We start from the raw sequence: 25863 nt of genomic DNA, 5'->3' as shown, positions 1-25863 counted from the left end.
AGCGGGTCGCCCAACAGGTGTGGGCATCTCGGCTCCATGACATTAACTCTTTGCATATGTGACCTAAAATTACACTGGCTGTTATTGCAGCTGTCACGTCTAGCCTGCCGCTTGGAAAACATTATTTATTTTGGTCTCCTGTATCTAAAAAAAACCACCTGACAAAATTTGGCTTGTTTTACTGGGGTTGCAGGCGGTGTTTGAGAAGCTGATCTGTATTGTTTGTCAGCCAGCTGTGGGTTGCAGAGCTCTCTCACATGGCCCACAAAGGAGACAAAGTCTGTGTTGCCCAAATGGCATCATGGCACGATATGCACATCTCATTTACACATGCAGGGCAGGTTTATGTCATCTGGGCTAACAAATACTGATAGCAAAAACAGGACTGTATCAGGGAAGAGGTTGAATGTTTTATCTCTGTTTAAATCATTGGTGTTTCTGCTGATTAAAGCTTCTTTAGTCTTTCATGATTGGTTTAAAAGTGCCTGTGCAATCCAAAGTGTGCTTTTGTCAGATGTTATCAGTAAAACTTGAATCTGCTGTGAGGACTCCTGTATTCGTGGACTTTGTTACTAAAGTGCGGTTCCACAAGCACAGCCATAGGGCACCTGGAAGTTCCAAGCTGTACAAGCATCTCACCTGCAGGAGTTTTCAATTTTATGGTAGATCTTAGAGGACTTTAAAAAAATCAAGATTTGATTCTGTCTGGAATTCACATCCAGCTGTGTGAACCACCCACCCCAAAAAAGCCCATTTTTGATCTTTTACATTTCTCCTTGTGGCCAGAATAGAGAAGGACTTGCCCAAGGAGGGCCTGAGTGTTCTTTTTTTTCTCCCCTTCCTTCAGCTGATACTAGTCCTACAGCTCTATTTCAGCACTCTTTGTAATGACATTTTCAGTCTCTTACAGTTGGAAATCTCCAGCATGTTGGGTTGGTGAGTGTGTGATTTTATCAGAAAATATTTGTGAAGAGACTGGCCTACATGGCAGAATTCCATGGCCCATTCGTTACCTTCCTTCAGGAAGCTAGAGTATAGCACTGAGCTATCCTTGCCTTTCCTACCAGAGATCATGTAATAAGGATCAGCCACTAGAGAATCTCAGCAGTGTTGCCTCTAAACTTTCCTTGATCCAGTTTAGAATAGGGAATGCTGCATGGAGAAGGTATAGGGTCAAATACTTGGGTTTGCATCAGCACTTAGATGCTTAGGTGGAATTAAGTTACTGAATTGTGGATACCTTTAGCCAATAAAGAATTCTTCTGGTGGGGAAAAGTTACCTTCTGTTATAAAGACAGATATTGTTCTGACTGTCTTGCTAGTCAAGTGTGAGTGGTGAGTCTTGTTTTCTCTTGAATCAGGTGAAGGCTTGTAGATAGAGAGTACTAAATTCCTGTAATTTTCATATCCAGAAGTGAGGTAAAGAGGTGAACATAGCTACAGGTGACTATTTCTGCAAAAAAATGACATCAAAGGATGTGCAATAAATAAATAACTGCATGGATCCCAAACTTGTAATCCTTGAAGTTTAAAAGAAAAAAAAAAATGGGGGCAGTATTTCAGCCTTGATTTTATAACATTAATCTTTTGTCCCTTTCTGGTCCTGTCCATGTAGCAGTCTTTCCCTCTCTTATTTGCTGTTTTTTCTCAAGAAAGCATTAAACTCATAAGCAGTCCAGCCATTACAGAGAAATAGCAAAAGATTAAAGGCTAGAGCAGAATTGGAGAAACTTTGTAAAGGTAACCCAGCATCACTACCTGAGGGAGATAACACTAATGGATAAAAACCTAAAGCGCTATCTCAACCTGCGTATTTACATCCTGAATCACTGAGATCAGAGCATGCTTGTCCGAGCGCAGTTATGGGCACATAAAGGCTAACAACATTGTTAGTGATAAACAGCAGTGGGTCTATGAAACAGGAGAACAGCAAATAACCTTTCTTGATACAATTAGATAATTAGTGGGCAAAAGGAATGCAGTGGATAGACTGTGTCTGGACCATGCATGGGCTTTTGACACAAAGCTATGCAAGATCTTATTAGGGAAATTAGATCACATTGGTTTTGATACAAATCCTGTGAAATGAATTGCGGATTAGCTGACAGAGTGTAAACAGAAGGGTTAGAGACGTTCTTTATCCTTCTGCAATGGTGGTGTCCAAAAGGGCAGTGGTTTTGGTTTTAAATATTCATTGGTGACCTGGAGGGAAACATAAAAGGAATAGTTCTCAAACTTACAGTTGACACAACTGAAAGATACTAGAAAAAAATCAGAGTAGAAAAAAGAAGAGGTAGGCTGAAAAAATGAGCATTATTAACGGGCTTCGGCGAAACAAATGTCAATTAGCAGTGTGTGGTTTAAAGATGATACTGGATCTACTTAGGAACAAGGAGAATCTCCAAATTTCATGCTGTGCAGAGCATGGTGGCAAAAGCAGCTTATGTTCAGGGAGGTCCCAGTGAGACAGTAGCTATCAAATGATGTGAGCTGATGTGCAACCTGGTGTCTGGCAAAGCTGCTGCTCTCTCAGTCCACATGCCTGCCCGGCTGTGTGCTTTCCAGTGTGACTCTCCCCTGTAGTGCTGCGGCATCGGTGATTTGGGGCACCTTGGTGCAAGATAGACCCAGGCAAATTGGAACAAATCCAGAGAAGATCCACAAAGATGCTAAAGGGATTAGAGGGAATGACCTGTGATGAGGAAAGGTGAAAAGAACGAAATGTTTAGAACCTCTAAGCCTGTTACATGGGCACAGAAATAGTAACGGAGTTTCCTGTGCCAGCACGGAGGAGAGTTGGATCAAGTCTCTCTCGTTTTACATTCCTATTAAGGTAACTAGAGCTGAGCAAAATGGCTGTTCATCACTTTGAACTCCTTGCAAAAAACATTTAGCTGTTCTTCTTGAAGTTCAAGATGTTGTATTTCATTGCCAGAGGACACTCTGAATCTGTTTAAAAATCACCACAGGATCTCCATGAGACTTCCAGAAAGTCAGAGCTGGTGAGGCTCAATTCAGTGTGTACTTCCCAGCAACAATCAACTATGCACGTTCTTCCGGAGGCTGGAAAAGAAAAATACAAGCTCTGGAATGACTGGAGTCACCTTAACTATGATCTTTGATCTGTTTTGCTGTTAAGGACTTTTGCCTCTAATGCATGCGTTCAGATCTAGCCAGAACTCACTGTGTATCACTGTCCTCCAGTGAGGACTGGAAGGGAGCAAGAGCGTCCTCAGCTGTGAGGATGGTAGGGGGTTTGCTGCTATCCTTGATTTGCCATCAAACAGTCACTGTTTGCCTGCCGTGGGGAGGAAGGCTCCTTGATTGAGCTTGTGAGTTGAGAAGTTAGTTAGTCCTAGGAGACTGATCTCTCCTCTGTGAATTTTGGGCCTTTTAAGAGACAGAAGCTGGGATTTGAACTCTGCTGACTGAATCTAATCTGACAGTACAGCTTACCTCCGTGTCATGACTTTCTTGTAGTGGTGTTCTTTGTCTGCGTTTAATATTAGAACTCCAGCTCCTTTTACTGTGGAATTCTTCAGGGCAGAACAGTGGCTTATGGTGGTTTTGCCTTCCATTTTGACCCTAATCTCATATCGTGCCCAGTGATCTTCAGGCTTTTGTTACAAACACTTCTCAGGGAGGGGAAGGTTCCAGAATCTGGCCAGCCCAGCAGCTTTCAGCTTTGCTGTAAGATGCTGAGATCTGGTCCCAGCTATCAAAGCTTCATCTTCCTCCACACAGCTGGCATTACACCAGGAGATCTGCAATCTGTCTAGGTGCCCTGCGGGATTAAAGATGAATGCACCTGCAGCATTCCTGTAACTGCTCCATGGCCTCTTGTCCACTGTGACTCTCTGGTCAAAGCATGGGCATTCATCAACTCATCACACTGTCTCTGAGAGGGACCGAACTCTGGATTTGTCTCAAGTAACACCAGGCAAAGCAGCCGAGGAACGTGAGATGCCTGCCCATACTCTCAAGGTCAACAGTCTTGCCAAGTAACAAACTTGGCTGATTGATCCCAGAGATAGGAGATGAGGTCAAACATTGAGGATGAAACAGAGGAGGGAAAATCAGGAGATACTTGGGTCAAATGAGATCATAAGGATGCAGGACTGTGAAGTTGCTGCATATCAAACATGTTCATTCATATCAACAGACACACAGATGTGATATATATACATATGCACCCCAGCCTTGCTGTATCACAGAAAGCTTTGTCCTGTCTCCTGACAGGTTTGACCTTTTGGCAGAAGGACTTGCCACAAGTCCCAGGTAAATAGGCTGAAACTGAAATAGAAATAGAAATTACTCACATGACCGTGGTATGGTAACTTTAAACCAGTAGAGCTTCCAAGAAGAAAAGTCAAGCATCCCCCGTCAGTCAGAATTCTTTGGACATATCATCAGGAAAATGTATGTATTTAGGTTTTCTTAAAAGCCTGTGACAATTTATCTTGCAGAATGGAAAATTTAACCTCTCAGGTTAATACTGTTATCAATTAGAAATTGTCTGAGACAGAAAAGAGAAGGTAGACATACCCTACCCAGAAAAGAAGAAGTCAGTTTTCAGCATGATAAAGATTAACGTGAATCACCCACAAAGATCAGTGTTGTGATCTTGGATCAATGTGTTAATGATCTGGGAAGTGGGTGAACAGTGAGGCTCTGCAGATGACATCAAATTTGCAAGAAAGCCTGAAGAACTCCAGAGGATCCCGATAAAGCTGGGTGCACGGACAGCACAGTGGTAGATGAAATACACTGTTGACGATTACAAAACATTGCACACCAGAAGGCATTAATTTGATTTTTCGTACATCTTAATGGATTCTAAATTAACTGTATCAACTCAGGAAAAGATCTGAGGCTTGCAGTAACTTGCTGATATTCTCTGTTGAAGAAATGATAACAGCTTGGATTTTAATTTAAAGAGGCAAAAAAAATCAAATAATGTAAGGAGTTATATAATAGGTAGGCTGAAAATAACATTGAAAATATGGTAACGTCAGTAGGTAATTGATGGCATGCCTTTGTCTTGACTACTGTCCAGACCTTCAGCTGGAGAAGTGATGGAGCAGTGCCAGTTTCATGCTGCTGAAGAGCTGGCTCATTGAACTCTGTTCTGGACTGACCAGAAATAGCCAGACTAGAGGAAGTTCAGAGATGGATGATGAAGCAGATAAGAGGTCTACAAAAACTTCTACGTGAAGAACAATTATATAGATAATGAAGAGCTGAATGAGGAGAACATGGCAAAAAGTACATTTCCTGAGAAGGAGAGTCAGGAGATGTTCAGGGAGCCTGAAAGGCTGCAAATACAGTATGGGAAAATAAAAGAGGGATTTTTCTGTTTGTTCGTACACCGCACAAGTAATCCCTGGAACTCATTGCTGTAAGATACAATAAAAACTAGTATTGTTCTAAAAAACCACTGAAAATCTATATAAGGAGTAAGACTATCTGTGACTACAATAAGTAAGAAAAGCTTGAAAATCTGGTAAAGATACAGTCCTTTCCATATACTTAAGAGCATAACTCCCTCTCTAATAAGTGGGAATTTGAGGGAAATGTCTCCATGCAGAAGCCTTATATTAGTAAATAGAAGAAAAATTAAGATGTAAGCTGGAGGAAGCTTTTGATCAGACAGTTTTCCTTCAGTTTCTAAGCTCCCCTTTTAGTGACGGTACTGAAGTAGAGGGGAAGGAATCCAACATGGAAATTATTTGAAAACTTCTGTATCACAAATGAAAATCCAGTCTGAGCAGGTCCTTCCTGCAGAGTCTGCTAGTGAACTTTTTTTGTTTAGAGCCAGGGCAGCGCATCCTGAACTAACCAAACATCTTTTTCATCTGGCCTGCCACAGACAAGCTCATTTCTCCTGTCCCAGGAGTAGATTGTGCTCTGGGTAGACTGCGCCTCATTGGCACTGATGCCACTTCCCAGCACTGCAGCCTGTGAACAGCCTGAAATTGTGATCTACATGAAAAGCTTTTACTTTATTCTAGTGTGAGTTTGTGAGAAGCAGGCAGGCTGTTCTTAGTGAGTTCCTGAAGGAGAAGTACCTGGGGGGGGCGGGGGGGGGCATTGAACTGCCTGAGCCAACTAGAGTTGGACTGAGGTGGGAAAAGGAGGGCTCTCTTTTGACCAGCCTGGAGCTGGGTTTGGCCAGGAGGCTGCTGAGTGCCTTTGCTCTCTCCCTGCAGGCTGCTCGGCAGAATGGCCACAGAGGAGCGGCACCTCTCCTCCAGCTGTGGGTCCTTCATCAAGACCGAGCCCTCCAGCCCATCTTCTGGCATCGACGCCATCAGCCACCACAGCCCAAGCGGCTCTTCCGATGCTAGCGGTGGCTACGGCATCACCATGGGTGGCCACCCCAATGGCCTAGACTCGCCACCCATGTTCAATGGCACGGGGATTGGCAGTGGGTCCTGCCGTAAGCGTTACGATGACTGCGCCAGCGCCATCATGGAGGAGTCACCCACCAAGTGCGAGTACATGCTCAATGCAATCCCCAAGCGGCTGTGCCTGGTGTGTGGGGACATTGCTTCTGGGTACCACTACGGCGTGGCTTCCTGCGAGGCGTGCAAAGCCTTCTTCAAGAGGACTATTCAAGGTATGGTGGGAAGGGAGGGAAACCGAGATATTCACTCCATAGCAAAAAGGGGAGGTGGCCCCAGACAGTATTGAGACTGCTGTGTTTCCATGTCACATAAAAAGGCGGCAAGGGAGGGTGAACGTAATGCACCTAACCCTTCATCCTTTTGTATGCCTCATCTCTCCTCCTGCCCAACTGTGGTCCTTCCAGATCAACCTAGACGTGAAGTTAGGCTTTGTGGTGGTAGGAACCTTTGCTGAGTTCCTAGCCTGGCTGGCTGCCAGAACTGGGTGTCTGACCTAGTGGATCTTCCTGCCTCTGCTAGTGGCACAGATACCCTGATAAGGCAGTTGCTAGTGGAGTGAGGACTGGAAAGGAAATGCTTTGCACTCTAAAGGTGTTTTTAAGGCCCATTTGAAGAATGGATGCCCCTGCCTAGATATAGCACCTCTTTAGAGATGTCTGCACCTTGAGGTGAAAGCTCCAGCATTACAGAAGTAGAGAGGTTCTCCCTCTGTCTTGCCAGTCTTCGTTTGTGGCCATGAACTCCGTACAGACCTCACCACAGGGCTGGACAGGACACTTGGATGAAAGTCAGTCCTGTGTTCCTCCTTTTCAAGCTTCACCAGCCCTTTTCATTAAGATGCAGCTTCTTTGAAAATTAAAAAAAAAATTGGCACTGAAGGAGATAGAGATACCCAGTTTTTGTCAGTCTTACTAAAGATGAGAAATTCCTCAGGTGATTTTAAAAACCTCAGTACATGTATGTGTAGATGATTTGTAGTGTAGTGTATTGCTCCTGCATGTACAATTCACACAGGAGGTGTACAGCTGTGTCCTGACTGCCCAAGGTATGCTGGAGATGTGCACGCATGCAGGTACAACACTATAGCTGAAAGCGGGAGTGTGTCCAGGGCAGCTCCAGTATCCATAGATGCTTGTGTGTACTTAGACAAGCAGGCCCCATGTGAGCAAACATGCCTGGGCACACAGATACTCCCTTTATTTCCTACACTCTCTAACTGGAAAAAGGACAGGATCATTCACCTTCCAGTGGAAAGTGTATTGAGTTTACCCAGTTGTGCTGATTTGACTGGAGACAGATGTCCAGTGAGCAAGCAGCTGTGTGTGTACTTGGCCGTTGGTTGGGGTCAGTCCACCACACTGGCACTTCCTTGTCTTGTGTGAAATGAAAGAAATGCACATGTGGGGAGAACACTCATTTTATTTTTGTTCACTGAATGGGCCTGATTACACTCTGCCACTGGGGATGTTCAGCTCTGGAGTGGACAGAGCAGTACAGGGTGCAGTTCAGCCCAGGTTTCTGCAGAATTCACTATTTCTAGCTTAATTTCTTAAATTCTAGATGTCTCTCCTTAGTATTGTCCAACTGTGGAAATAATCATTCTGTATTGTCCCACTGACTCTTCCTCTTATTATGCCATGGAGAAAGCGTGGCCATCTGCAGGGCATTGGCCTGCTCCCTTGCAGGGTTTCTGTCATTTGTCATTGTTGAATCTCCTATGATTGAATCTGAAGTTTTACTTGGACTTCTGACTGTCAGCACTGACTCTGTCCCTCCTCCAGCGCTTGGACTCATTCCCAATGTTTCTTTTTGGGACATTCAGATGTTAAAGGTGGGACAGGGTAGTACCCTGAAGTAAAGGCCTAGGATTTCCTTATACAGGAAGAGACTGAAAAACTAACCCCTCCTGGGAGCAATACTGGAGCATCTCTGTGGCAGGGCAGAAGAGAGGCCTAACCTGGAGAGAGAGAAAAAGACCTAGGAATTTTGAAGAGTTTTCAGAGAAAATCAAAAGAAAATAATGCAGTGCATCAGTAACTAGAGCCTATATCAGCCTGGCTGATATGTCAGCTGACTTAATCTCAAGAAGGGAGAGTGCTTCCTTCCAACCCCCTCTCCCCAGTGCAGCCCTATTCTCCCTGTGGTTCCCTAATTGATTGCCTGTTAATGTGTAACAGATGGGGGAAAGGAATAAGCAGAGATTTCTCTCAACCTGTCGTCAGCTTGGGCTAGCAACTGAGGTACCAAAATGCTTCTGTTCCCAAGATTGGGACAGCTGAGTGTGCCGTGCCAACGGGTGAGCAATTTCAGGCGTGGAGCTGAAGGCTCAGCTCAGGGCAGTGGGCAGTAAATAGGGCTGCAGAGTTTGGTTCAGGCAAGAAAATGCACTGTTCCCAGGGCTCCGCTGCAATGTATGTGATATCCAAGCACAGCCCTGGGTATGCAGAGGGAAAGGGTTTAAGGATCACCTGAAAGATCAAGTGGCAAAGTCATTTCCAAAAGGTGTTCATCCTGCAACTCTGTTACGTTCAGTAGATGTGTTAATCATCTAATTGAAGAAGTGGAAAAATAATCATCCAGGCTGCCTAATATCATCAATATTCTGGAGTGTCCAGAAAGCACGCAGATGTGTATGTTATACAGTTGCATTCCCTGCTAGTATCAAAAGACTTGCCGTGATTCTGGTATCTGGGATGGTGTTGACTCAATTGTTTGATCACAGAGATGGAGCTACAACCCCAGGATTTGGCAGGTAAATTCATCATCAGGCTTTTGTGGTCTTGGACCAGCCATTTCACTTCTCTCTACTTGAGTATTGAAAGATGAAGAACTAATTACTATTATGAGAGTACTTAACCTGGTAGCCCTACGTTTGGTAACTTTGTTAAGTAATAGGTGTGCATGCTGCTATAAAATGGCTCTAAATCTTTCCTGGATTGTTAGACTCCTGCAGCCCTATCTAGATACCTCTGATCATGAAGCAGAGCTTCATGCTAAGTCGCCCCTCCAACTATCCTCCTTCCCTGCTACAAATGACCCCAGTCTGCCTATTTTTTTTTAGCTGCATGTAAAACCTGCTCATGTAAAATCTGCATGTCTTGAGGCATGTCCCACAGCAGTGGGAAGAACAGAGATCCAAGCTGCAGACCTTCTTTGAGTCTGACAGCTGTGCGACTCACTTTCCCCATTAGCCAGGTGAGGCCAGGCTGTCCTGGACAGCATGAGGGCTGTTGCTTTTCAAGATAGGGGAAAAGATAGGCTGAAAGCCACATGGACATGGCTGGTTATCTCTGAGATCACTGGTATAGCTATGTGGGAGTTTTCCATCAGTAGGATTTTTCCAGAGAAAGGCAGAATTTTTACCAAGTCAGATTTCCCCAAGGAAATTTTTGATGATAGGAGAGAAAAAGAAGTCAGGAAAATCCAAACCACTGATTCACTTCAAGCTGAATTGGAGTGGTTGGTTTTGCTGAACTAAGCCAGGATCACACAATGCATCCTAACCTCTCCCACAGGTTATGGCAGGGTCACATCTATGACCTCTCTCATGTTGTGTTACATGGCCCAAGGGAAGGACCAAGGCCTGGAAACCTGTGTGCGGTTTCCGCTTTGCAGCACTGGCAATGCTTGAGATGGAAAGACGAAAACCTGAGACAAGATGACAGCACACGCCACTGGGCTACAAGCCTTTCTCTCTGAACATGTTCTTTTGAACCCCAGGGCTGGACTTCCCACGCTTTGAGGCAGAGTCAGAAATTCTGAACTTGAAGTATTTTTGGTCAGCTAGGCTGTGTGATGAAATTTTAATCCTGTTTCTCTATCATTGTACTGCTTTGTGGGAACTGTGCTTTGGGTCCTCATTATATTCTAGCAGTGGTCTATATTTACCTCCATGATTCAAATGTCCTCCATAAAATCATGTGCCATGGGCATCACTGGACTTTGTGGAAGGTGCAGTCTAGAGAAGATAGGAGAGAATCTGAGTTTCGGACATGCTAAAGTGTGCTGCTATTGGTGCTTAAGAGAGATATGATTTGAAACTAATATTAGTTGAATGTAACAGAATGGGTGTGTTACATGAAAGATAATGTATTTTGGATGTTTCTGAATTAAACCTTTATATTCCATGGAAATCTTAACTAGTGCTTTCATCCAGATTTAGGACAAAGGCAAATGAAGGTTCCTTATGGGATACAAATTCTTAATCTAACTCTGTTCTTTCTTTTAATAATTTACTCAGTAGATAGAGCATTATGTATCAATCAAATATATTGTCATTAACTTTTGTTCATCAGTCTTTACAGCTGGTGAGTAGTTTTGCCTGTTCTGAATATTAACTAATAACAGCCCTTTATTAGTCAACATATTCATGACTATGACTACCCTTCATCTATTTTTCATCTTCAAATAGTGAAAATTATGGTTGAAGCTCAGCAAAATAAAACTGCATTAAGATTTCCCTGTCTCATCTTCGTGAATCATCTCATTGCGTGCTTGGAACTCATACCCATAAAGTGATACAACAGGATTTGCAAGGAGTGATATTGGGGAGAACCAGTTATTGGAGAGTCAGACAGAAGAGACACATTTACCATCATCTTCTGAATAGGCAGGTTATGTATTGGGCAAAGTATCTGCATCTGTGGATTCCCTGCTTGAGTCTTGCAAGCTTTAAACTCTGAGTGTAGCAATACAACTGCTGTGCTGGGATGCCCCTTCACCAATAAGGGGCTTAAAATGCAGATAATGCAGCTCAGAAGACTTGTAGGGGTTTATAACAGGCTTGTAACAAAACCTGTAGTTTTCTAGGGCTTCCTGGTTGTTTTTACAGTGGTTAGAGTGGCTCCTGGGAAGGGAGGAGCAGTTGAGAGAGTTTGCTTGCTTTCCTGAGCAGAAGAGCATTGCCTTCCACAGAATCAGTGAAGGGCCTGTGAGATGGCAGAAAGGAGGTTGTGTCCTGCAGTAGCGGCGACAGCAGCCAGGCACTGTCCTGTCTTTCTGTCCTCAAAGAAATGTGCCTGCTACTTCTCAGGTGGGAGTTCACAGCCGAAAAACAGATGTTCTGAGCTTTCTGAAAACTTTTGAAGCATAAGCAGGGAAAATGCAGTATTCCCTGGATCTAGTGCCCAAGTGCTGCGTGCTATTCACAGCTCTAGCACTTGGCTTCAGAAAACCATCTCCAGTGCAACTCAGCTCTGTTAAACTTGTGTTTTCTTTTTGCCTCAGTGCATCTGTGCAGAGAACTCTGTGCAGAAGGATCTTTTCTGTGGAACTTCAGTAAAGTATTTGTGTGTCAGGAACCCTACAGACAAACTTTGTGCCAGTAGTAGCCCCAGGGCCCATCTCCTTTGTCCTCATGCAAGCAGGAGGCTGATTTGAGTGAGGTTGTGTGAAATGTCCAGGTCCTCTTTCATTGAGCAGGAGCCAGGTGTGCGACCCTGAGAAGGCCAACAGTGCTGGTGCTACACCTGTAGCTACTCCCTTTTCCTCTCATAGCATCAAGAGTTCTGAAGGCTTGGTCCTCACGTCTCTGTTTTTCTTACTGTATAAGCCACATTAAGTAAAATTTTAGTTATTCCAAGCACTAGGGCTTATCTCACCTGATTTTCCAAAGTCCCATTTTCCTGCAAGTGATAAACATGTGTACTAGGGTGGGGAGGTTTTTGTTTGTGTTTCTGGTGTTGGGGATTTTTTGTGAGTTTTTTGGGTTCGTTGGTGGGGTTTTTTTGTTCTTTCAGAAAATAGGAGCCTCTACTGATTCTTGTATATACTCAGGCACCTAGATCAGGGATGCGTCCCTGGAAGCATAGGACAGCCATGCCGAAAATCAGGTCACTTATTCAAGTGCCTAAATACAGATTTATAGGTCCAATGTTTGAATCCCTTTCTTTGAAAACTGTGGCTTAGAAATAAACCCTCCTGCCTCACACAGATCATTGGAGAGATTTTCCTCTGATTTTCACAGAGTACCTCTCCTCACATCAGGACTTAGGCTCTGATGCCTCAGTTAAAAAGGCTAATTTAAGTGGAAGGTAATAGAGAATTCATTCCATCCGTATTACCAGTGTTCGCTGTCCTGGTGCAGGAGGTCAGACTGGTGCCTGCTGAGGGCAAAGGAATTGCTGGTATGGCACTGCACTCACTGAAGGCCTTTTTACAGTTCTCAGGTCCCTTTTCACTTATGCACCCAAATGATCTGTTTACCTTCAGAATCAGAGATAAAAAGGATTTGGGACAAAAGCTTGTAAGCGCTGAAATGAAAGTGTCATCAGAGCTAGTGGCTTATGGAAGTCAGGTTGCTTTCTCTTGCAGACTGTTGTGGACATAGCTGTACCATGCAGGCATTATAATGCCTGCCTGATGGGACCTTCCTATGGTACTTTGCAAGCAGTTCTTGTAAAACAAACGAACAAAAACCAAACAAAAAAAAACCCCAGCTAACCAACCAAAGAAAAACCAAACCCAAAACCCAAAAAACCATGTGAGGGCAGTGTAACAATTATTACAAAAATTGGGATAAAAGCCAACAAATGCATGAGCTGCAGCACGTGTGAGATGGATGTGCCTGGGAATTCCTGCTCTCGGCCCTCTGGTCCCAAGGGGCTGGCAGAGAGTGGCACCACACCGCCAGTCACAACTGCAGCATGCTGTGTCTTGGGTGTCACTAGGGTGAAAGACATGACTTGAATGAATGGAATTTGGAACTTAATAGCAGATATGTCTGAATCTGGGTTTTCCCCTGAAATTCAGGAAAAGCTGCAGTCATCTGGCCCTCTGAGTCACCCAAAGAAAAAGATAAGTCTGTGTGCAGCAGTGCAGACCAGGAGAGAGTACGCAAGGAAGGGAGAGGAGAGGGAAAGATGGTGAAAAGCAATGAAGAAGAAACCAGAAGAAGAGGGGAAATGGGGTGTTTTGTTCAGAAAGCATAAGCTGAAAATGTTTCAGCTTTAAAGACTTTCTTGGCTACTTCTATCTCATCTTTTCTGAGTTTCCTTGTAGAAAGGCTTTATGGAAAGGCAGGATCAGTAAGCGGGGAGCAGCTTGTGCTCTGAGTGCTGTACTAATTCTGAGCTCAACTCCCCATCCATAACTGAAGTAGAAGCTGAGTGGGACTTCACTGTGCTCCCAAGCCTCGGGGAGGTATTCTTCTCTTCCCAGTCTGGCCCCTTCTGGAAAGGCGTGCTGACTATGGGGTCTCTTGAATGACCAAGCTCTGGTGTGCAATTTTCAGGTGCTGCTATTATGTGTGCACTGGAAATTATGTTCCAAACTGTTTAACAGTCAAAGGTGTAATTTTATAGAAAATAGCATAATTTTGCGGTTCTCCTGCATAAAAAAAAAACCCCCATGATCTATCACTTTAATAGTCCTTGGCCATTTCTTAGCATCTCTCATCTAAAGACTTTAAAGTGCAGTTAAACCTTAATGAGTCAAGACTCACAATCTCCCCAGAAGGTAGGGTTTGGTGCTTGTTTCATTTTGCAGACGAGAAAACTAGGACACAGAGAGGAAGTGATTTGCCCTTCAAGGTGACATATGAGGGCTTAGAACAAATTGAAACTCTGATCTGGTTGCCCACCACTTGATTTTTTGAAGCCTTTTTTTAGATAAATCTTGTGCTATGGCATTGGTGAGATCCTAGCTGTTTTTTCAGATCAAATGTAAATATTGTCTAAGTCAAGGAAATCTATTCTAATAAGCAGCAGTTCAAAGCAAGGCATTGTCTGTTAGATTATCCCATTTTCTGCCCTTTCCTTCTGGGTCACATAACAGTTCACAACATGTGGAGACTTGACTCAAATTTTGTACTTGCATACGGACTTGTCCATGTGCACCCGTGTGTGCTAAAACCCTTCTTCAGGGCCTTGCAGCACCCCGAGCTGCTGCAGCGAAGGGGAAGCTCTATCCAAGCCCCCGACGCCAGCAGCCGGGCTGGTGGAGTGACCGCCAGCCGCGGGGAGGCTGCTGGAATTTCGATGAGTTAATCTCATCACTTTATCACAGGGCACTTACAGAAATTACAGGGAGCTGTGAGCGGCTTACTGTGCTGGCAGCCAGCCCCAGGACCCATAAAAGAAATTGAGAGACAAAAAAAAAAAAAAAAAAAAAAGAAAGAAGTCAGAGAACTTTGTTAAAGTTTGGGAGATGATGGTTTTTCTTGGATGAGTTCTGCTTGGGTAATGCTGATTGTGCCTTGCCTGGTGATGTCCCTGCTTCCTGCAGTCACGGCAGGTATTGCCCCCAGCTGTAGCTCTTGGTCCATGCAGCACAGAGCACATTTTGTGGCCTGATATAAAACACTGTTTACTTTGGCAGCGTTGTCCTGTGTGTAGAGAGTACACTGGGCCTCACCTCTAGCATTTGCTGTGAGAGGGCTGTGAGACACAAGTGCTGCTGTCTTCTTCCTTTACACTGGGCAGAGCGTGTAGAAAGGGCCCATGAGCCTGCGTTGAATGTCAAGGCAATAAGGCACACTGACAGGAATGTGCCACCAGCTCTGGGCATGTTTTTTCCCCTGTGCTTACCAGCAAACCACGTGGCTACTGCACTACGTGGTGGCCACTGCTTTGCCATCCAGGCAGGGGAGCTTGCCGAGTGCCCACCCTCCTCTGGCTCTGCTCCTTTGGCAGTTGTGATCCCAGTACAGAAGTGCCCTTGAGAACTACTTATTCAAGCTGTATGTACAGTGTGTATATGGCAACCAGTACCTACTCTGATACTATCGCATTTAGCTGTGATGTAGGTTTTGTAGACCACTTCCGGTACTTTGCTTGTAAAGGAGTCCATGGGCTGGAGGCATGGGGAGGCTGGGGGATCTGCTTGCCACAGTGTAGAGGGACCTTGAGCTGCCGGATGAGGGCTGTCGCTGCTATACGGGCTCCGTGCCTTTGGTGTAGTGTCTCTGTGTTAGGGGGCAAACTTTTGGCCTTGGGACCACAAAACATGAAATCTTACATCTCTCCAGAGCTTTGATCCTGGCTTTGGTGAGAAAGGTGAGCATTGAAACTAAGGCAAAACCTTCCAAAGTGAGACTGCATTTGAGTTTTATCTCAGGTTGGTTCCTGCTGTGTTCCTTCCTGCGTGGGGCACAGCAAGTATCTGATCATGAGGTCAGGGCCTCCGTACTCATGGGTCTGTCATGTGCCGGAGCTCTATGTCTGGAGCAGGAGTTTATTTATTACCTTGAGATCAAGCCTGAATCTCAATTTCCAGCTCTCTGAGAACCTTGATACATTGCTGATTATTGAAATTCCGGTGCTGCACAATGACAAAATACAGTCTGAGTGGAAGCAACTTGTGCAGCACACTCTGCTCCTGCAGACAAACTGCATTTTAGGGGCAGATGAGCAATGATGAGGAATGGAATGGCTGGGCTGGAACTCAGGGGCAAGTTGCAAGTCTTGTGGCAGAATAGGCAAGAAGTAGAAGGTTTATAACTAGCAGGCAGATCACCTGCAGACTTTGGGGGTTCTGTGCTCCTGAGGTTTCACCCAGCATGGGCCAAGCATAGTGAGATAAATCAAATGTTGCTTTCTTCCTTTTTAATCTGTGCTCTCTTTCCACTCAGATTCCCAGTGGGCTTTCCAATAGCTTGGTGAGCTCCAAGGTCTAATCACCACCCCCAGAGATTAGTATGTATGGGATTTAGAGAAAGGAAGGGTCTTGCACAGTAACGTAGAAATCCATTGCAGAAGTAGGAACAAAAAAAAATCAAGTCTTGTCTTAGTGCTACTATATTGTAAGCTCTAGTTCTAATCTCATGGTATACAAAGTGTACTGTGTGTTCGCTCTGCTCTTTCCTACACTCCTCCCTACAGCTCTGATTGAACTCTTGAATCTCAGTTTCTTGCTCTAAACCATTAAACCAACTTTTCCATTCTTCTGAACTAGCTCTAGAGCTTAGAAATCCTTTTTGGAGCTGCCGGATTTGCCCTGATTTACATATATTGTCGTCGTCAATGCGTCACTGTTAGGCTTAGGTGGCTCCACAGCAAACACTGAATAGCCCTCTTCAGAAACATCACCTCCAAAATGAATGGCAGGATGGAAACAGCTGTTTCTGTTTATTGTCTTCTAGAATTAAATAATTGTTGCATTACATATATCCAGAATAATTCTACTTACATCCTCCTATCAGACCTTCACGTCCGTGTTTCAGTTACATTCTTGGCTTATGATAAAATACAGTGTGACTAGAAATAAATTTGGGATGCTTCTTTCCTTATTTTGTCTTGGAGGCAGTGTTGCGAGGTGTTTAGAGGTGATCATAAATGAAAGGGAATAAGGAAAGAAATGGTGATGCTCTGTACAGAGGGATGAGAAGCAAGTGCACAAAGACTAATAAAGTGAAACTGGAAAGATTTGCATGGAAAGCCTGTGTTCATTTTACAGGACATCTTACCCATCTTTTTTAATCCAGACTACTGCTTCCCTGCTGCCTGTAGTATGCCAGCTGGCAGGAGGAGGCAAAGGAGGAAATGCCATTTCTGAACTCATTTGTCCCCTAAGCAAGGCAAGAAAGGACAGGTGACATCCATCCCACAGACATGGAGCAAGATTGGCAGCGAGGGGAATGCTACCGATGTCTGAACTGCTCCCGCTCTCAGCCCTGGACTTCAGGGAACAGGCTAGGTTATAAGGGCTGCAGGACAAGGGGTGATGACATGCCTGGAGGACACATTGTGTGTGAAAGGCCAGCATTGTAGTCAGCCCCTTGAATGGACAGGTTTCTCCCAATACTTAGAGCAGTACTGCTTTTTTTTTTTTCCTGAAATATGTTCTAATAATTAGTGCTGGGCTCTTAAAGAGCCATCGTGAGCCAGCTGTGGTCTCAGAGTATGTGTGTGTGCAAACAAGTGAGCAAACATAGAGCATATAGAGATTGATGGTGGTGGGAGTATCTAGGCACTACAGCATGTCCCTGGATGAGTGGGGAGAACGTGGTTCCTGGGTGACCATCTCTGTGTTTGATTGCAGGGAATATTGAATACAGCTGCCCAGCCACCAATGAATGTGAGATCACGAAACGAAGGCGCAAGTCCTGTCAGGCCTGTCGCTTCATGAAATGCCTCAAAGTGGGGATGCTAAAAGAAGGTAAGACAGAGTCAGACTGAGAATTGTTCTCTGTCCCAACAGCCCCTGGGACTCCAGGCCTTGCAAGATCTCTTACGCTAACTACACACATGCCCTCTCTGGCTTTACGAAGGTATCTTTCTACAGGCTTTATAAAAGGGTCAGAATTTGCAGTGACCAGAGAGGAGAGTGGTTCTGGTCAGCACCCTCATGCTAGGATATTAATTCTAGCACTTGCAAATTTGACAAATAACTGGAAACTGGCTGCATCAGACTATTTCCTTTCCCAATGGAATCCCAGGCTGGAGGGTGTTGCTCTTACCTCTTAGGTCATTTTATAGAGGCTCTTGCATGATCATTACTGGATTGGCTGGGTTTCATAAGGGAAGGATGGAGTTAATGCAGAGCTATGTCACAGTGTAAAGTGAAGGTCTGCCCATATTCCCACTCAGGAGACTTTCTGAAGATGGTGGGTAGCACAGATTTGTCTGGGAGCTGTGGGTCCCCTGCCTTGCATGCTCAACCTGTGTTGTGCTCAGCCTATTGATCTGTTCAGCACTCTGAGCAGTGTTCAGCTTCTCTCCTGTGCTGCTTTTCCTCCCCCCTACCCTCCTCCCGGATCCTTGTCCATTCAAGGTGAACCACAGGGAATTCAGTGGCAATTAAACACATTCTTATGGATTGACTTTAAAGATTTGTTTCCCTTGGGTCCCTCTGGGAGAGGCATCAAGGGGAGGAGGGGGAAGGAAGGAGAGGCATTGCCTGTAACCCTCTGCATTGCTGTACCTGGCAGAGCATCATCCCCTCAGTTTAACCACAAGGAACAGCAGCTGGCTATGGTCTGCACAAGTCTTGTATGCTGGAGCCAAGATGCCAGCACGCAGCTTGCTTCCAGGTCATACCATTATAGCAACAGGTGTTGAATTGTACAATATCGCTTGAGTGTGTAATGCGTTGCCCTAGGGCTCTCTCATTTCTTGAGAGGCAAGTTGATGGTAGCCAGTGTTGTTAAGAATGTAGATTAAATGTTAAACTCTATTCTATTCTATGATGGATGTGTAGTTTCTGTGGTTAAATATTTTCCTGCTATAGAGCACACCAGTTATCAAGGGGAGGAGATGCAGACCTATGTAGTCTGGCCCTCCCTGACCTGGGTGTAGAGGTGGTAGTCTCAGACAATATTGATTCAATGCAGGGAGGGAGGTATCTACTTTTCGAGTCAGAGAGCAACCAGTGGAAACCTGCTTCTCTGCTTATGGTAGTTTGAGGAGGGGATATATCCCCTTGCCCACACACCACTCCATGCTGGTGACACTGGCTTTAGTGGGAGCGTGGATTGGTAATGTGCTCTAGTCTGCTCATACGAATCCCATAAAACAACTTTAAAGGCCTGATGTGGCTCCAGTCACTCTGCAGAGCAGCAGCGCGGGTCCAGGCTCGATGGCTGGCTGTGTCTGTGCCGCCCTGCATCCAAGCAGATGAGCCTCTCGGAGCTGGAAGCTGGGGGAGCAGAGTCACAGGAGCCAGCACTGGCATGTCTGACTGTGTGTCCAGGGCATCCTCTGCTTCCAAATCCTGGCATTCGACACAGTCTGGAGCAGGGTCCTGTGAAGGGTTTTGTGGCTTAGCCTCCAAGTTGTGTGAAAAGAGAGAACTTCTTCCAGACCAAAGTTAGGCTGGAAAGCAATGTAGGTTCACTCACACCGTGCTGTACTTGAACTCCTGAACCCCATGGGATACTACTCATGGCAAACTGAAATTTGGCTCTAAGGCTGCTTTTGTGCTGAATTGTGTTTAGTTATTCATATAGGGATTGATTCAGCATCATTAAAGCCACTGGGGAAGGGTGGTTTGCTATTGATGTTAGTGTATCTGTGATCCTGCCCATAATATTTAGAGCTGTGGAATATACAGCATAAAGATTTATTGATAGTAGAGGGATGCAAGAACACATGACAATATCAAGAGGGGCAGAGGAGACTACACTAGCAATCTGCAAATAGGACTCCTGTGCCCTAACACAGAGTGGTCAAGTGATGTTGGGCAGGCACCTTCTTTTTCTCTTTCTTTTGCTCAATTTCCCAAGTTGAGAAATAAGGCTCATACTGCTTTGCTTTGGAAAAGGATTGTGAGGACTGATTAGTTAACTTTATGTGAAGCCTGGTGGAAGCACAAAGTATTAGTATACAGAATTCAATCAATACACATTTTTAAAAGCAAAAAAGGGAGAAAAATGGTTTTACAGTCTTTGGTCTCCACAGAGCCAGGAGTTTCTGGAAAGAACAAATCCATAATTGTTTGACTTGCTCAAAAATGCAGAATTGACAAGGGATTTTGGATTATAAAAGGTTCATTGGTCTTTTCCATCTCTGATCTGTCATCCTGTGAGCTCATCCATCCCTTTTCTCTGCCAGGGCAGCAGTGTTCCCAGCTGTGCATTTCTAGTAGTTTAACTGGTTTTAAAAATCTCTGATGTCTTGGTTTCTTCAGAGAGCCTATTTTGCAATCTCCAAGCATTCATTAGGACAAGATATGTCTTGATGCTTGAGCTGTTTTTTTTTTTTTCCTTTCAATAGTTCCCCTTCCTACTTTGGTTCAGTGTACCTCTCTCTTCTTCCGTGGGTTCATCCATGGCAGAAGGTTGCTAAGCAAGGTTCTTTGTCCTGCTTGATTACCAAGAATTTGGGGAAAAATGGTCTTGTGGTTAAAGGTGAGATCTAGAAACCAGGTCTTCTCTTGACAGGTTTCTTCTTGATGTCCTTGGCACTGGGCTGGTAACTTAGCAGGACCATTTCTCGGTAAAGAAACTGTCCTTCCTCTGAAGAAGAGTAGTATGGTATTCCATTAGTACCTAATTAAGGGCTTCATGGTTTTTTATTATTAAACAAGGAAAGATCTTCCTGGTTATTGTTGTCATACATGATGTACATACCACCTCCTACCTGCTGGGCATGTGGCATGAGCCTGTTTTTCAGGCAGAAGGCACCAGTATTCAAAGATGGCAAAAACAGGTAAGCGTGACTTCAAGCTTCTGCCTTATGCTTGAAATCCTCAACTTGATGCTGCAGAAGAGAGTAGGGAGTGCGTATGAGGGTCACCAGGCATCTTCTCTCCTCCCAACACAGGCTGCAGCTGGGTGAAAAGCTGTGATAGCCCTTTAAGATCTGGGGAGACTGCCCCTAACACAGAAGTGCAGGTTATTCAGGCAATGCCAAGTGAATGAGGATCAGGGCAGGAAGAGAGCCGATAGAGCAATCAATAGGTGTCTCAGATATCCAGGCCACTTTCTTTAAGAGAGCTCCGATCAATGCATTGCAACGAGGGAACTGCATGGACACCAGAGCTTTGCTGTCTCAGGTTCTCCTGGCGTGATGCTGCAGGGCAGGCGAGACTCGCTGGGGAAAGCAGCAGGCGGAAAGCTCTGCTCACAGAGCCCAACTGGCTCAGATGTCTGAAGTGTTGGCCTGTCTGGCTGCCTGTGTCTCACTTTCCCCTTCCATCTGGAGTGCTCCCCCAGAGAGCATTAATTAGCCCCTCACTAGCAGGCACAGATAGGAAGCTGCTGAACCTAGAGTCCAGGATTCCAGCAGACTCCAGTCCCAGTGCCCCTGTGGAGAGGGCCTGTCCCTGGAAAACCTGCCCTCTGCTGTTCTCTTGGCCTTGCTCCATCAGCCTGCAGGCAGCAGGAGATGGGGCATCTTCACAGCTTCATCCAGTAGAAGTGCATGCCTTCCTGCTCTGCAAAAATCAGGGAAACCTGAGCAACCTGTGATACTGCTGTCCCCAGATGGAGAAGATGATATCTACATACATGCCTGGCTAGTGGTGATGGCCAGTGAAGCAAAGCGTGCCCTGCAACTTGCAGAGGAGAGGCATCCATCTTTGGCTACCTCCTTGCCTCTCTTTGCTCCCAGCACTGTCTGTCTTGTACCCACAATGACCAAAGCGTAGCTCTTCAACTCTAGGCTCTACAAAGTAGATCTAGATTTCCCTGGCTATCTAGAACAATGCATAGAGAAAATTCAGCAGTTTGGCAGGTCTCTTTTAAAACCTCAATATACCTTTTCAGTTTTGGGGAGAATATAGCCTTGCTATTCACACTCTAGCTATCCATGGCCTTTCTGTTCTGCAGCAGTTTGTTTGTCTTCAAGAGGTAGATGTAATTTCAGATGACACATAGCTTATGTAAGTGGGCTCAGAGGTTTGATTTTGGACATTGGCTGGTTAAACATGACCTCACAGCCTTGCCCTCTACACCTCTGCTGTCTCTCTAAAGTCACAGTCCTGTGTGTCACCTTGCAGAACAGCACCACGACAAGGACAGTTGATGTCAGTCCTTCTCTGTGCTAGTGTGGTAGGTTGACCTTGGCTGGCCACCAGATGCCCACCAAATTGCTCTCTCACTCCCCTTCCTCAGCAGGACAGGGGGAAAAATACGATGAAAAAACTTGTGGGCCAAGATAATGACAGGGAGATCACTCAGCAATTACTATCATGGGCAAAACTCAACTTGGGGAAAAATTCTTTCATTTATTGCCTGTTAATAAGAGCATAGGATATTGAGAAATAAAAACAAAACTGAAAACACAGTCATAGAATCATAGAATCATAGAATCATAGAATGGTTAGGGTTGGAAGGGACCTTCAAAGGGTCCTCCCACTTCTGCTTCTTCCCAGGCTCAACTCACTCATGATGCCTACCTCCTCCCCCTCCAAGCGGTGCAGGTGGGTAGGGACTGGGGTTTGTGGTCGGTTCATAACACTTTGCTGCTCTTTCCTCCTCACACTGTTCCCCTGCTCTAGTGTGGGATCCCTGCCATGGGATACAGTCCTTCACGAACTTCTCTGATGTGCGTCCTTCCCATAGACTGCAGTTCTTCAAGAACTGCTCCGGCATGGGTCCTTTCCGTGGGCTACAGTCCTTCAGAAACGAACTGCTCCAGTGTGGGTCCCTTGCAGGCCACAGTTCCTGCCAGAAAACCTACTCTGGCCTGGGCTCTCTATAGGCTGCAGCTTCCTTCAGGGCATGTCCACCTGCTCCAGTGGTCCTCCACGGCCTGTAGGGTGGATGTCTGCACTACTGTGTTCCTTCATGGGCTGGAGGGGGACAACTTGCTTCGCCATGGTCTTCTCCACAGGCTGCAGGGGAATGTCTGTCATGGTGACTGGAGCACCTCCTCCCCTCCTTCTCTGGCCTTAGTATCTGCAGGGCTATTTCTCTTGCATTTTCTCACTCCTCTTTCACAGCTGCTTTGCAGAGTTTTTTTACCCTTTCTTAAATATGTTATCACAGAGATGCCACCACTGTTGCTGATGGGCTCAGCTTTGGCCAGTGGTGGGTCCATTTTGGAGCTGTCTGAAGTTGGCTCAGTCTGACACAGGGGCAGCTTCTGGTGTCTTCTCACAGAAGCCAGTCCTGCAGCTCCCCGCTACCAAAACCTTGCCACGTAAACCCAGTACAGTCAGTTCATGAAAGGGAAATGTTCTGAGATCATGGGGAGAGGGATGGGGATAACAGGTCAGGTGCAATGGGACATCACAGCCTCTTATTACAGAACTTGACTTTGGGTAGCAATGACAGACAGGCGAGCAGAGGAAAGAAAATATTGGACACACCAAACCATACCATACCAAATGGGGCAGACTGGCTGTTGTCTGGGCATTTGGTCCTTTACTGTTGTGGAAGCTCTGCAGAATTTTTTTTATTCAATGGATTCCCACTTTTATTGTTTCTAAAGCTATGTTGTTCCCTGTTCTGTGCTGGCACATCTGCAGAGACCCAGATGGAGCATAAACAGTTCTGAAAAGGAAGCAAAGCTGGGTCACTAATGCTTTCATGAAGTGCATGTGTGTGCAATCATGTGTCACATCAGACAGTGACAAATCAAACAGCAAAGAAAAGAACTGCCTAAAAAATCTCGTCCGGGCATTGAGATGTTATCTGTTATTCCATTAGCGGTTGAGTCTTGTTTTCCTTCTTAACAGGAGTAATGTATATTATGTTGCTGAAGATCAGTTGTCTTATGCTCCCTGCAAGTGCTGAGAATTGTCTCCTCGGAATCCTGCTGATGGCTGAGGCCTAAGAGTAACTTTCTGAGATGTGTGAGTGGCTTCTGTCCAGTTTCTTGCAGATGTCACTGGTTACCTTCCAAGAAAAAGGGCAAAGACTGAAAGAGCCCTGAGGAAGTGTCTTGTGGTGGGCCAGGTACACCTTATTTCAGAAAGCAGAAGATATTTCTGGAGTCCCCCAGATCTGCATGCATTTCTTGTGATAAAAGCAGGAGTGGGAATTCCCAGGATAGGAAGGCATGCCCTTTAGGAGGTGCTTTGCCCAATTCTGGCGTAGCCTCCTGGCTCTGAGGAGTGTTGCTGGGGGAGGGGGAGCACAGTTCAGCCCATTGCTGTCAGCATGGCGCCAGTGCCAGCACCAAGGGTCCAGAAGCTGAGGAAGGATCACAGATAAGTGCAAATGAACCTGAACTGCGGTGCAATAGCACCCCATCGCTCCAGCCAGCAAGTCGGCTTTGTCGGGGGCCCAGCTGAAGTGTCTTTATCCCAATGCACGCGGCATGGGGAATAAACAGGAAGAGCTGGAGATGCTTGCACACGAGCAGGGCTACGACCTCATTGGCATCACGGAGACGTGGTGGGATGACACATACGACTGGAGCGTCAACATGGAGGGGTATAGGCTTTTTAGAAAAGACAGGAAGGGGAGATGAGGAGGGGGTGTCGCTCTCTACATCAGCAACCGGCTGGAGTGTGTGGAGCTCCGCCTGGGGATGGAGGAGGAGCTGACAGAGAGCTTATGGGTCAAGATTAGAGGATGGGGACGGACAGGGGACGTCACGGTAGGGGTCTGTTACAGGCCGCCTGGCCAGGAGGATAGAGCAGATGAAGTGCTCTATAGGCAGATAGGAGCAGCCTCACGGTCACAGGCCCTGGTCCTCATGGGGGACTTCAACCACCCTGACATCTGTTGGAGAGACAACATGGCAGGGCACAGGCAGTCCAGGAGGTTCCTGGAATGCGTGGATGACAACTTCCTCCTGCAGGCGATAGAGGAGCCGACAAGGAGGGGTGCCATGCTCGACCTTGTGCTCACCAACAGGGAGGGACTGGTGGGGGATGTGAAATTGAAGGACAGCCTTGGCTGCAGCGACCATGACATGGTGGAGTTCAAGATCCACGGGGCAGCAAGGAAAATACACGGCAAGCTCTCTGCCCTAGACTTCAGGAAGGCGGACTTCGGCCTCTTCAGGGACCTGCTGGGCCAAGTGCCATGGGAGGCGGCCCTGGAGGGAAGAGGGGCCCAGGAAAGTTGGTCCATATTCAAGGAGCACCTCCTCCAAGCTCAGCAGAGGTGCATCCCGATGAAAAACAAGTCGGGCAAAAAGGCCAGGAGGCTGGCGTGGATGAGCAAGTTGCTCCTGGACCAACTGAAAGTGAAAAAGGAAGCCTATAGAGGGTGGAAGTGGGGACAGGTAGCCTGGGAGGACTACAAAGAGGCTGCGCGAGTGGCCAGGGATCAGGTGAGAAAGGCCAAAGCCCTGGCAGAACTGAATCTGGCCAGGGATATAAAATGTAACAGGAAGAGCTTTTATAGGTACGTAGGGGACAAAAGAAAGTCCAGGGTAAATGTAGGCCCCCTCCAGAAGGGAACTGGTGTCCTGGTTACCCAGGACATGGAGAAGGCTGAGGTTCTCAATGACTTTTTTGCCTCAGTCTTCACCGACAAGAGTTCCTGTCCCACCGCCCAAACTGTAGAAGGTGCAAGCAGGGACTGCGAGAATGAAGAACTGCCCATTGTACTCGAAGAGCAGGTTCGGGATCATCTAAGGAACCTGAAGGTGCACAAGTCCATGGGTCTTGATGGGATCCATCCGTGGGTCCTGAGGGAACTGGCGGATGAAGTTGCCAAGCCACTGGCCATCATATTTGAGAAGTCGTGGTGGTCTGGTGAGGTCCCCGATGACTGGAAGAGAGGGAACATAACCCCAATTTTTAAAAAGGGGAATAAGGAAGACCCAGGTAACTACAGGCCGGTCAGCCTCACCTCTGTGCCTGGCAAGGTCATGGAGCAGATTCTCCTGGAAACCATGCTAAGGCACATGGAGAGCAAGGAGGTGGTTGGTGACAGCCAACATGGCTTCACCAAGGGCAGATCGTGCCTGACCAATTTGGTGGCCTTCTATGACGGGGTGACGGCATCGGTGGACAAGGGACGAGCAACTGACATCATCTACCTGGACTTGTGCAAAGCTTTTGACACTGTCCCGCATGACATCCTTCTCTCTAAACTAGAGAGACATGGGTTTGATGGACGGACCACTCGGTGGATAAGGAGTTGGCTGGATGGCCGCACTCAGAGAGTGGTGGTCAA

The 25863-nt window shown here is 46.1% G+C and overlaps 1 protein-coding gene across 2 annotated transcripts in view; it reads left to right on the top strand.

Annotated features, from left to right (window-relative positions):
- Positions 1 to 25863, top strand: part of ESRRB (estrogen related receptor beta) — a 102295-nt gene that overhangs the window by 53970 nt on the left and 22462 nt on the right. For both annotated transcript variants that reach the window (XM_086748736.1, XM_086748735.1), the window contains exons 2-3: positions 6210 to 6619; positions 17385 to 17501. In XM_086748736.1, coding sequence (XP_086604862.1) covers positions 6223 to 6619; positions 17385 to 17501 — 514 coding nt within the window. In that variant the 5' untranslated portion in view covers positions 6210 to 6222. The remainder of the gene's footprint in view (positions 1 to 6209; positions 6620 to 17384; positions 17502 to 25863) is intronic.

Source organism: Chlamydotis macqueenii, chromosome 5 (assembly GCF_036417535.1).
Source record: "Chlamydotis macqueenii isolate bChlMac1 chromosome 5, bChlMac1.mat, whole genome shotgun sequence".
Classification (NCBI taxonomy): domain Eukaryota; kingdom Metazoa; phylum Chordata; class Aves; order Otidiformes; family Otididae; genus Chlamydotis; species Chlamydotis macqueenii.
This window is presented reverse-complemented; position numbering and strand designations above follow the sequence as displayed.